Source organism: Sceloporus undulatus, chromosome 1 (genome assembly GCF_019175285.1).
Source record: "Sceloporus undulatus isolate JIND9_A2432 ecotype Alabama chromosome 1, SceUnd_v1.1, whole genome shotgun sequence".
Lineage (NCBI taxonomy): Eukaryota > Metazoa > Chordata > Lepidosauria > Squamata > Phrynosomatidae > Sceloporus > Sceloporus undulatus.
The window spans coordinates 69,699,580-69,712,672 of NC_056522.1; the positions used below are offsets into that span (position 1 = coordinate 69,699,580).

A 13,093-nucleotide genomic window follows, 5' to 3' on the forward strand; every position below is an offset into this window, starting at 1 on the left:
TTATTATTATTATTATTATTATTATTATTATTATTATTATTATTATTATTTTGCAGTGCCTTGTTCTCCATTATTATTATTATTATTAAAGAAATATTATGCAACCTCCGTTCTTGAAGGAGTACTGGAAGCAAATGGAGCAAAATTGCAGTGCAGCATCATGGAAAATGTGGGACCTTGGGGATTTTGGGGGGGGGGGGGCGTGTACCAGGATGGAAGCAAAGTTGCATTCCACACCTGACCAATTCGGATTGAAATCAAAGTGAGCCTGGAAATAATTTTTGAGAATTCGCTTGTTACCAAATTCACAAAAATCAGGAGTCACTTTGGATTTACTGTGGATCCACCTCGGAAGGACCCCCCCCCCCCCATAGAAAGCAATTCCATGAGATAATACTTCACGTTTTAACGTGAATTCACATGGTTGGACCCGCAGTGGCTTCAGATCAGAGTTGCAAAACCCTCCATGTGATAAGGACCATTCAGGTTGGGATTCCATCTCTTTCCTCTCTTTCTAAAGGGTTCCCATCATCCCAGGATGGCACTGATAAAGGACGGTGCTGTGGGAACTATAATCCAAAACGTTTGCTGCCCCACACTTAGGAAAGTTTAATGTATAACCTTAATTATATCATCAACTGCCAAGGTAAGAAAAGACTGCTGTCTCCATTTATTCCTTTTTGTTGTAGCTAAGATTGCTCTAAATTGGCTTGATACCAATTCTGGATGAAAAGTGGGGTATAAAAATGATAACTTTATTGCAAAAGTTATACAATAAAGGAAAAGTAGAAACAGATATTTCCAAAGATCTGCTTCTTGAGTCCATTAAATGAAGTAACAAGATTACACAGACACACACACACACACAGACACACACACACACACACACACGGTTCTAAATTTCCCCAAAGGTCAGTTTGAAAATCTTATAAGACAAGAGAATACATCACCTAAAGAATGAGACACAATCACACCATTGTGAAAGAACCACTACACTATATATGTACAAGCCTCTCAAAATCAAAAATACATTTTCATTTCACTAAGAATTTGTGACCACATTCTATTCACCCAAACCCACCAAGTCCCAATATGTCACTCACATTTCTCAACAAAGGAAGAGCCAACTGTTCAAAGGATGCCAGGTCCACTACATATTGCCCAACACGATATTCACGCCTTGCTGTTGAGAGATCACAGCTGAAGAAAGAAAGTAAGCAATAAAAATTCAATACTGCAATAAGAAACAATGAACTTTCTAAAATGTTCCTCCTTAACATGTAACCCTAGGCCCTGTAAAGCATGTCAAAATCAGGAGTTGGCTTGCCACAATGCTTTCTATCCCCTTTGTAATGACACCCCCCACCACCACCACCACACATGGTTAGATGCTCCAGACAGCTGCTAATATCTCAGTCATGTCTAGAATATGCACAAGGTATCATAATTAATCATGACAAAGGTGAAAAGTGGTGTCTACTTGGAGCACTATGCTGTAGGACAGATGTTGGCCCTAAGGCAATAGACCAAGAAGTGAAGTTTGCCCAGCTGTCCATAGAATAAAAGCTTGCTATAATTCTTAATTTGGAGTCAAGTGTAGATTTCCTAACCATTTGGACTGCACATTATGATGAAGAGTAGCCACCCCCCTCCTTTGCCTGTCATTTACTATCTTGGTATCAACATGTCAATGCATCCATGTTAATGTTCAACAAATGGTGATTTCAAAATTTCATTCACCTTTTCAGCTGCACATATGACTTCAGCTTTGGGTAGCCAGATATAAACAGGGTAGGGTTTTTGCAGATTTAGTTCTGCTACAGAAAAGCCAACATGGTATAGTGGTTTCAGCACCGGACTACTACTCTGGAGACCAGGGTTCAAATCCCTACTCAGCCACTGGGTGTAGGCAAGCCTCACTTTCTTGGCCTCAGAGAAAGGCAAAGACAAACAAATCTTAGAACAAATCTCACTAAGAAACCCTATGAGACATTTGCCTTATGGTCCTCATAAATCAGAAATGACTTGAAGGTACACACAAAAACAAAAGAAAATTTCAGGAGGTAGATTGTCATGAGAGCTACACTGATTAAAATCCTTCTTCCAAATATCTATTAAAAGTGCCAGGAGCCATCCTCTTTTCCACCTGACCATGCTGTTCTAAGTGCCTTTGAACATAGAAAACAGTGGCCTCGAAAGGCCAAATATGCATTCCACAAGGAAAGTATTGTTTAAAGATCATACCCAACTCTAGAGAGAATTCCTCTTTTTCCACTCAGAGTGACAACATCAAAGCCTATTCTCCGGCCACCTTCTCTTACTTCCTCTGTGTAAAATCCATCAATAGGGAGACCGGAGGATTTTAAAATTTCAGTGGCTTTCTGGATCAATGTTGTTTTCCCAATGCCTGTAACACAAAAGGCCTCATTATGGCACCAGTATCCCATATCCCATACAAACAGTAATATATCACTGTCACAATGGATATGACATCCAAAGTGACCTCCCAGAGGCAGCCTGCACTGGATGTACAGTGCAGAATTTGCTCCATACACTAGAACCATATTATAGGCTTCTGTGTGCAGCTCACCTATCACGCCAAAAAAACACAATATGGGAATGGAAAGACACATGATGGCCACATCCACCTGGCAAATGCTTCTACATACAATAATGTGGATAGGGACCTTTCCTTATTTGCTTTAGTAAAAGGGGAATGGTAAATCCAGCAAACAAAAGATTGGCAAACAAAAGACTTTGGAACCTCCAAGCATTTAATGCAATAATACACAGAAATCTGTCCTCGTTTTTGGGATGCATTCCCAAGAATCATTTCCCAAGAATCAGAGGAACAGTCTATAAAAATACAGTATGAGAACATCTGCCCAGATATTTGGTTGCCCTTTCTATTAAGACCTTCTGCAAAAGTGATAAATGAGGTCATTCAGCTCAATTTCTGCATCACAGAGAAAGCAACATAATATAAGAGTTTTTCTTATTAATATAACCTCCACCTCACCCAAAGCTCTATTCTTGTCATCTTGTATAATTATATTAGCAGCCACTGATAAATGACTATTTCCTTAGCTCATAATTTAAACTTTCAGAAATCCAATTTATTCCAATAAAATAGGACGATAATTGGCTCATAATTGTACACACTTTAGATTTGACATGCTAAATCATTTTTTAAAAATTAAGTCCCACAATCTAATGTTGATGAAACAGTGTGTTCTCGAAGTAGTCCTTCTGCACAAAGACCAAGACACTAACAATGAGAGGCAAAGCAAAATAATGTTTTTGCCAAGTACATTATTTTACAGAATTGCACCTTTCCAGCCCAGGAATAGTTCCAATTTCAAATATGGTATATTCCCAAGCAGAGAGCCAATGTGGGATAGATGGTTGAATGTTGGACTATGACTCTGGAGACACTGGTTTCATTTCCAGCTTAGCCATGGAAAGCCACTGGGTGGCCATGGGCAGGTCACACTCTCTCAGCCTTGGGGAAGGCAACTGCAAACCTTCACTGAACAAATCTTGCCAAGAAAACCCCATGATAGGGTTGCATTAGGGTTGCCATTAGTTAGAAAGGACTTGAAGGCACACAACACAACACACACAGCTATTCCCAAGCACAAAGAAAATCACAACCTGTTTTCGTTTACAAAAAAGCACTGCAATTTTCAAATGTAATGTACCCAAGGACCAAAATATATTGCGGGGGGAAATGCCTGAATTCACTCAGAAGAATTACATTACTCCCACCAAGTTCATCAGGCAGTGCTTTGAGCATTGGACTATATGACTCTGGAGACCAGGGTTTGAATCCCTGGTGGGCCATGGAAACCACTGGTGCTGATGGCGGTGGTGGTGGTGGGCGTCTTGGAAAAATCACACTAACTCAGCTCCAGAAACCCCAGTGCTATGGCCAAAAGTCATATACCGTCGGCCCTCCATTTTCACAGACTTGGGAGTATTTGCCAGTGGCAAACAGAGGGAACAAAATGGGGCATTCATGGTGCCCCTGGGCAAGTGCTGCCATTCAAGCCAATGGGGCTTGAATAGTGGCAATTTTGGGGGTTTTTTTTGGGGGGGGGGTCTGGAATGGATCCCCCGCAAAAAAGAGGGGCCTGTATGTCATATTGTTGGTGTTGTGTGCCTTCAAGTTGTTTCCAACATAGAGCAATCATAAAGTGGCACTATCATGGAGTTTTCTTGGCAAGAGTTGTTCAGAGGAGGTTTGCTATGGCCTTCCCCTGAGGCTGAGAGTGTGTGACCTCAATGGTCAAGCCACTAAGCCATGTTGGTTCTCAATATATATCAAGCGTATATGTATACGTGTGTGTGTGCGCGCGCGTGTGTGTGCGCACACACACATGCACTTGTCCCTCCATATTCGCTAGGGTTAGGGGCACAAGACCCCAGTGAATATGGAAAAACTGCAAATATCAAAAACACCATGTTTTTCCCTGAGAGGACACCTCTCTAGGAATCTCTAGGTCCTCCAGAGCAACTCTGTGGTCAATGTCCAACAGACACTGACCATAGAACTGCACTGGAGGAGCTACAAAGGCCTAGTGGAGGGTTCCCTCTAGGAATCTTATAGTGCAACTTTTAGTTTGACCACAGAGTTACACTGGAGGACCTAGATATTCCTAGAGAGGACATATTAATCAAATCCGTAATTACTCAAATCCGCAAATATCAAAGCCAGAAATATGGGGGCGATGAGTGCATATACACACCCACAATAGATGGATATAATGTGTGTGTGTGTGTGTGTGTGTGTGTGTGTGTGTTTGCGTATTTAAACACACACACAATAGGTCACAAGAGAGCCAGCGTGGGATAGTGGTTTAAGCGCTAGACTATGACTCTGGAGACCAGGGTTCGAATCCCTGCAATGCCATGGACCCCGGCGAGTCACACTCTCTCAGCCTCAGAGGAAGGCCATGGCAACCCTCCTCTGAGGAAACTTGCCAAGAAAACCCCAGTATAGGTTCCCCTCAGGAAACGATTTAAGGGCACACAGCAATAACAACAAGTGCAATAAATGATAGGAAAGGGGGCCGTTAGCCTTTGTCTGTCTCTGCTATGGAATTCTGGGAGTTGGAGTTGGTTGTGGGGCCCAGAGCGGAGCTCCGCTCCGCTCTGGGCCCACAACCAACTCCAACTCCCAGAATTCCATAGCAAAGAGACTGACAAAGAGTTAAAGCGCTGCCAAAGCGGGTTATTTCTCTAGTGTGGATGAAAGGAAAGGTTACCTGGCGGCCCCGTGAGGAAAACATGCCTAGCCATCTTGGGAGGCTCCACAAGGCCCACACCGCCTCCTTTGGGGCGGTCCCTGCTCCAGAGTGACTCCTCCCTCCCCGCCTCCCTTCCCTCCCTTCCCTCTGGCCGCCTTTTCCACACATATTGGTCCAAAACACACTGCAGAAATAACCCAGTTTGAGACCGCTTTAACTTCCCTGGCTCGCTCCTAGGGAATTTCTGGGAATTGTATTTTATTGTGGCGGCACCAGAGCCTTCTCTTGACAGAGAAGGCTAATAAATGTCTCACGAAACTACAGTTCCCAGGATGCCCTACTCTTGAGCCATGGCCTTCCCCTGAGGAGGCTGAGAGAGTGTGACTTGGCCAAGGGCACCCAGTGGGTTTCAGCCCTGGTCTCCAGAGTCATAGGCCAATGCTCAAAGCACTAAGCAATGCTGGCTCTCGATATGTTGTTATGTGCTGGCTGTGTGTGTGTGTATACACACACGATATATATATCATATGTGTATATATATATATATATACACACACACACACACACACACACAGACAGACAGACAGACACATTATATATATACTGTATATAATATATACACACAAACACAGACACACTATAACACACACACACACAGACAGACAGACAGACACACAAGGAGTCTCCTTCCTTGGAAATTTTTAAACAGAGGCTGGATGGCCATCTGTCAGGGATGCTTTGATTGAGATTTCCTGCATGGCAGAGGATTGGACTGGATGGCCCTTGCGGTCTCTTCCAACTCTATGATTCTATGATTATATACATACATATATATACACGCACGTACATATATACACACACATAGTATATATATATATATATATATATATATATATATATATACATATATATATATACTGTATATGTATATATGTGTGTGTATGTATATATACAGAGAGAGACTATATTATATATATCATATACACACTATATATATATATACACATACATACATACACACAGAGAGAGAGAGAGAGAGACTATATACAGAGACACACACACAAACACAAACACAGTTGGCCTTTCTTATACACGGATTTCTTATACACAGATTCAAGCATCTACGGTTTCAAAATGTTACAAAACAGTTTAAATTTCAAATATCAAACCTTGATTTCCCATTTTTTATAAGGGACACCATTTTGATATGTCATTGTATTTAATGGGACTTGAGAATCCACGGATTTTGTTATCCATGCCCAGTGATTCCAGGAGTTTCCAAGCAGAACTGCGCAGGCACAGTACAATCCATTTGTATGATTTACAGAGACCACGAAGAAGAAATACACACACACACACACACTATATATATATATATATATATATATATATATATATATATATATGGGGCACGGTACATTTCACCCTAAAAAGGTGGGCTGGAGGCACCCAGTATTCCTCCAGAGGGACACTGCAGCAGTCAAATAGCATGGCGTCCCTCAACACCAAAAAGAGCCTGGAAAAACAGGTTCTTCTTGGAGCGTGTGGATGCCGTCATCAGTGCGCCATTGGTACACTCTTATGTGTTCATGACGGAAGTGTGGCACCCGGAGGTGCAGATGAAGCACTGCGCTTGCATCATGCACGTGCGCCCTGTATGGACGGCACCGCATAATGATGGCACAATCTATACGTGCTAAGGGTCCAGAGCATGTGAATGCTGTGCGCTCTGGAACCCTAGAATTGGCCCCAGGTCGCCGCAAACCGGTGGTATGTACTGGGCCAATATCTGTCTATCTATCTATTTATCTATCTATACAGAGAGAGAGAGAGAGAGAGATTAGTCTAAAACACAGTGTAGGGATGGCAAAAACAGGATAGGGATATGCTATATTATGTATTCATGAAAAAGTAAGACGGTAACAAAAGTTTAATTATATGAACCTATTGAGTTAACCATTATTCTTCAGTGGCAGAACTCATAGAAAAATTTAGGTCGATTTAGAAGGCGACTGTATCACGTATTTCATCACAATCGTACCATTAATATTTCTCAGAGGAAGTACAGTGGTCCCTCCACATTCCCTGGGGTTAGGGATAAAGGATTCCCATGAATTTGGAATAACAGCAAATAAAAAAAAACCCACTGTTCTTTTTACCTGAGAGAATACCTCCAGTTCCTCCAGTGCAACTCTATGGTCAACATCCGCCAGATATTAACCCTAGAGTCATGCTGAAGGACCTACAAATGCCTAGAGAAGTGTTTTCTCTAGGAATTTCAAGGTTCTCCAGCACAATTCTGTGGTTAACTTCTGGCAGAGTTGTGCTGGAGGACTTAAAAGATTTCTAGAGAGAACGTATTTATCAAAACCACAAATAATCAAGTTCACAAAAGTCAAAGCTGCAAATGTGGTGAGCCAACTGTAATCTTACACAGAAAATTTCGGTCTTTCACCACACTATTCATAAAACTTCTCACACTCCATGACACAGGTGTGTGTGTGTGTGTGTGTGTGTGTGTGTGTGTGTGTGTTTGACAACCACGATTTCAAATAGGGATCTTCAAACCATTTTTGCAACATAACACACATTTTTCTTGAAAATGGGACAAATTTGACATTTATATTAAAACGACAAGGCAGTCTGGAAATATGAAAAAATAAAGGTAACTGTCCCTTTTCAAATGGTATGTATGGTCAGCCTATGTCAAAGGCTCTATTCAGATGTCATCGTTTTTTAACACAACTATCCAAATAATCTCATTGTCAATTTAAGAGAAATTCCTGCCGTTTGATAAACTCACCTGTCTCAACTTTCCCCCAAAATCAGATTTGAAGGAGGCTCACAATAAAATTGAATAAAAATATCATTAAATTAGTTCAGATACTAAAATACAATTAAATATTAAAATATAATTTAATACATATCAATAAAGAAAATGCAGTGTCTACCTAGTAAAAAAAGTCTCTTCCTTAGCAATGGATCAATTGCCAAAGGCCTGCCTGACTCAAAAGTATTTGCCCACAAAAGGGAAGACTACAGAAAGTTGCTTTGATAGCCACTCTCCCTAGCTGCTAAGATGCCAGGCTTAAGATAAATGATGAGATGCCAAGCTTAAGGTAAATATATTCCTGGATCATCTTAAGACAATATGATCCAGGAATGTATTGCGCTCTCTCCAGCTTATTTACAAATAGTGTGGCAGTCATATGCACTGTAGTGGTCTTTCAAGCACATGAGGAACCCAGCCCTAAAGAACCTTCGTGGGGGCTGACCTGTATTATCCTTCTGTTGTTCCACAATTTCACCACCACTATCACCACTGTTTACTGGGATGCGTTTTGCATTTTAAGATGAAAGAAATAAATGGAATGAGACAATTGTGTGTGAAAATGGAAGTAAAATGACAGGACACCAGGTGGGAAACTGTGGAAAAACTGAGAACTGAACATGAAATAACAAGAACACCATGTGCACATATGGGAGGAAAATCTTGGCAATGATAATCACCAAATAGAGTGACCACCTCTTTCCTTAAAAAGGAATAAACAGAAAACATCATGAAATATAGGAATTTATGGCTGAAAGAACAGATGTTTATTGTCTTTCAAGCCTATTAAAATCACATTGCATTTCTGGAAGGAACAGACTGTAGTTTAAGTACTGGAAGCAAGTGATGCTAACAATAGAATCCCTTTACTGAAGAACAATGTCTGGATCCTTTTCAACACATGAATAATTTTTAATGCTTAACAATATGACGGAATCCCTGATAAAATTATTTGGTTAACTGAATTAGTTTTCAGTATTGAGAGGTTGCCTATTAATAAAACAGCAACTTATATAAATTGTTATTTTTTTAAAAAAAAGTAGATGGTGACCATGATTCCATTATCTAAAAACAAAACAAGCAGGTTTCTTGTTTGACATTTTCTTTTAGCCATAAGAAAATTTGATTCATCAGTCAAGATAACTAAAAGTGATATAATTAGTTAATTGCATATGATGGATTAAAAGTTGACACACCTGTTGAGAAAGCTATTTTTCAGCTATCCAATATGTACTGTAAAAGAAAAATCACAGCTGTTACTATATAAGGGAAGCAAATTTAGCCTTTAAAACAAATTCAGGCGGTATCCAGACCGGTGCTTTGCGCCAACCTGGATATGTGCTAGGGTTGCCTCGGGGCATCCTTTACAGATGCCCCGCAACCCTAGCACGTAACCGTGCATCAAAATGGTGGTGCCCTGTCTACATGGGCGCTGCCATTACGATGTCATGGTTGCACCGCAGCCAAACGACACGATGCGGGTGTGACGTGTGTGTGCTGCTGCAGGGCGCTTGTGGCGCCCTTTCAGCGGCGCTGGAAGGAGCTCCAAAATGGAGCTTCTTTCGCCACATGTATCGCTGGCACAGCCCTTAAATGGCGGCACCAGCGATAACGAAGAGAAAGGGGCCAAGTGGCCCCTTTCTCTCTTTCCCCGCCGCTGTTGGGGTGTTCTTGGGGCATGAAGCTCCAAGGACACCCCTTTTCAGGCCGTGGGGAAGCGGCATTTTGCTGCTTCCCCAAGGCCTGGAGAAGCGGCAGATCGGGGCCTCTGGGGCTGCCGCTGTGGCTGCTCAGGCCCTGATCTGTCAGGGATCTGTCTCAGATCCCCTGCACTGGAAAGCCCTGATCAAAGTAATCACTGGGGTGAATAAATGGAAAATGCTTTCCTTTATCACACTTCTATATAATATGATTTGCTTTGGAGTAGCAAGCGGCTTCTTTCAGTGGGATTCATTTGAGTAGAACAGTCTAAAGACCATAGAAATTTATCCAGTATTGTCAATGTGAATGTTGATGATGTCACTTGTTTTGAATGAAACAAAGGTTTTCAAGAATCATGGAATCACAGAGTTGGAAGAGACCTCAATGACCATCCAGTCTAACCCCTGCCATGAAGGAATACACAATCAAAAGACTCCTTACAAATGGCTATCAAGCCTCTGTTTAAAAACCTCCAAAGATGAAGACACCACTCTTCAAGGGAGTGTGTTCCACTGTCAAACAGCTCTTATGGTCAGGAAGTTCTTCCTAATGTTGAACTAGAATCTCTTTTCCTGTAGTTTGAATCCATTTGCTCTGGGTCCTAGTCTCTGGAGCAGCAGAAAACAAGCTTGCTTCAGCCTAAATGTACTGTACTTCACTTATACAGGGCTATCATATCACCTCTTAACCTTCTCTTCCTCATGCTACACATACCCAGCTCCCTAAGACACTCTTCACAGGGCATGGTTTCCAGACCCTTCACTATTTTGGTCACCCTCCTCTGAACACGCTCCAGCTTCTTCAACATCCTTTTCAAATTGTGGTGCCCAGAACTGGATGCAGTATTCCAGGTGCCTACTTGTATCATCCCTGAATTTTATTTCACACTAAGTTCCATGCAAAATCAGCAATTATCTGGAAAAAGATAAAAGTTTGATAATTATTCTCATCGTGCACAGAAAATGTTCAGTATGTTCATCTAAGTCTAAGTATAAAGTTTCATCAAAATTGGCTCATAAACCTACATTCTAGAACAGAAATCAGGAAAGTGTGGCCCACTTGGTTGCATCCAAAATCAAGGATCATTTTGTGCCCCCTAAATCCTCTCCCAATTGGAGAATAAGTAAAAAAAAAAATCCAAAAACAGGCCCCCAAACACTCCTATCTTGACATGGTACTCTTGGCAAGTTTTTGTCCCAAGGTTATTTTAGGCTTGGGGGAGCCTTTTTTTCTGACCAAAGGTGACCTGAAAGTTAGAAAGGGCCAAAACCATGAAAATAACCCCATGACGTCTAGGGGCCATATTTATTTTGGTATGGCAGAGTCTTGCATTTCTCTAGGGTCCCTGTGAAGAACGATGCCACTTCCTAACCCCTTGCCTACCCCTGCTGTAGAGCAAAATAACATAGAAATTCAAAACATTTGTCCAGGAAGCATCCACCTTTGATGGATGATGTCTAATCAGCTCAGTTCAATTTTGGTTTCAGTTCCATTAGATAACATTCCAAGTTTAGAGGCTGTGATGGAGCATGTGGATTCATATAGCAAAACAGACATACAGACAGTCAAATCCTGAAAATTGTTACATAAGATGACTTGATAAACAGTTCACTAAAACAACATTTCCCCTCCATGTGTTGGTTGCTCCATTTGGAATCAATAGACACTGTGCAGCCATTCTCTTTTTCTCTTTAACAGATTTTAAGATTTATTTGGGGCAATTAAAAAGGTGGGAGAAATGGTGAGTAAATGTGAGAGGATTGCAAATAGAAGAGAATGTTATCTGGATCCCATCATTAAACACTATGGATGAGGCAGGATGATTGCACAATAACAGCCATATCTGAAATCACATTTACAGCTTCTGTTTTGCAAATGGAAAATACTGGAAGCACCATAGTTTGAGGCAATGCAACACAATCTATAAGGCTTGTTGTTAATTGCGGTCAAGGCAGCTTCAATGTATGGCAACCCTATGAAGGAGAACCCTTCAAGACACTCTGTCATCACAATTCTGCTCAAGACCTGCAAATGAGGGCTGTGCCTTCCTTGATTGTAGATTTAAAAGCAAAATTGTGTTATCTGTTTTTTTCAACTGTAGTTAAGTGTTCAGTATTTTTTAGCTGGAAGTTGAATTACAGTTTCTCACAACAAATTACCAAGCAAGTGGAAATTTATATATCCTACAAGTACACTATAAGGCCTGGATGAATTTCTAAAGCTTCGGGTTGAATGAGAGAAATCAATTAGCTGCAAGTTTCCAAATCAGTGGCTGAGAAAGGAGGTCATTTAACCAATTGCTATTCTCAAGGGTAAGAACTTGGAAAGAGAAAATGAGGACAATAATATTCTGTGACCTATGCCTTTGTTTGGAGTCAGTAGTTTACACTGAAAGAGTGGTTATTTTATAAAGCAAATCTCTGCTTGAGGCTCTAATTCTGTGCTTGAGGGCATCATTTCAGCTTTCAGCAATGGGAAAACTAAATTTCAGTAGGACAGAACAAGATCTTGAGGAAGGTCACAGCTTGAATATATTCCAAATTAAACTGCCAAAAGATGTATGCAAATGGATGTGAAGGGAGGGCAATATTTAATAGCAAAAAAAAAAAAAGGTATCCATATGTTTGAAGAACATTTCTTTCAGTTTTATATCTACTTATCCATACCTCTGCACATATCTAAACCCATCTCATAATATCTATAGTAATATCAATGGAGATCAGGTCAATTAAAAAAAACCAGTAACAAAGGGCTTGAAGTCTTTTGTATTCATCTAGTCCTATGTAATTATTTGTAACAATGTAGACAAGATCTGCTAAACTTATGCGGGTGTTATGGTGTTCCATGGCTACATCATCTGATTTCTGTGAGAAATGCTCCATTACAATATACTTTCCTGACTTCTTTAGCATAACCTCAGAGGTTTCAAAGCTGGAAAGTAATGCTTTTATAAAGTTAGAGTAGTGATCATTAACAGTGTGATCATATACAGTGAGCCCGCGCCATACGCAGGTTCCTTATAGGTGGCTTTCAGGATACGCTGAAGCTGCCTAGGAAATGGGTGCATGTCCTGCGCGTGTGCATTGCCGCACGGTGAGCACGAGCCTCATTATATCCAATGGAGCTTGCAAATGGTGCGCACAGCTGTGGGTCGTGCACGCGGCCGTGCAGCAAGCATGAGCCCCATTGGATATAATGGGGCTGAAGCTTATGTGTTTTTTTGCTTTACACGGGGGGGGGGGGTCTGGAACGGATCCCCCACGTACAGCAAGGGCCCACTGTACACAGTTTCCTAGGAGGAAATGTCCACTGA

At 41.2% G+C, this 13,093-nt stretch overlaps 1 protein-coding gene across 5 annotated transcripts in view; it reads right to left on the reverse strand.

The window, feature by feature from the left end:
* Positions 1–5,381, reverse strand: part of NTPCR (nucleoside-triphosphatase, cancer-related) — a 34,276-nt gene extending 28,895 nt beyond the window's left edge. For all 5 annotated transcript variants that reach the window (XM_042446568.1, XM_042446571.1, XM_042446569.1 and 2 more), the window contains exons 1-3: positions 5,268–5,381; positions 2,245–2,407; positions 1,104–1,200 (exon numbers count right to left, since the gene is read on the reverse strand). In XM_042446568.1, the coding sequence (XP_042302502.1) occupies positions 1,104–1,200; positions 2,245–2,407; positions 5,268–5,301 (294 nt within the window). In that variant the 5' untranslated portion in view covers positions 5,302–5,381. The remainder of the gene's footprint in view (positions 1–1,103; positions 1,201–2,244; positions 2,408–5,267) is intronic.
* Between the last annotated feature and the right edge of the window lie 7,712 nt (positions 5,382–13,093).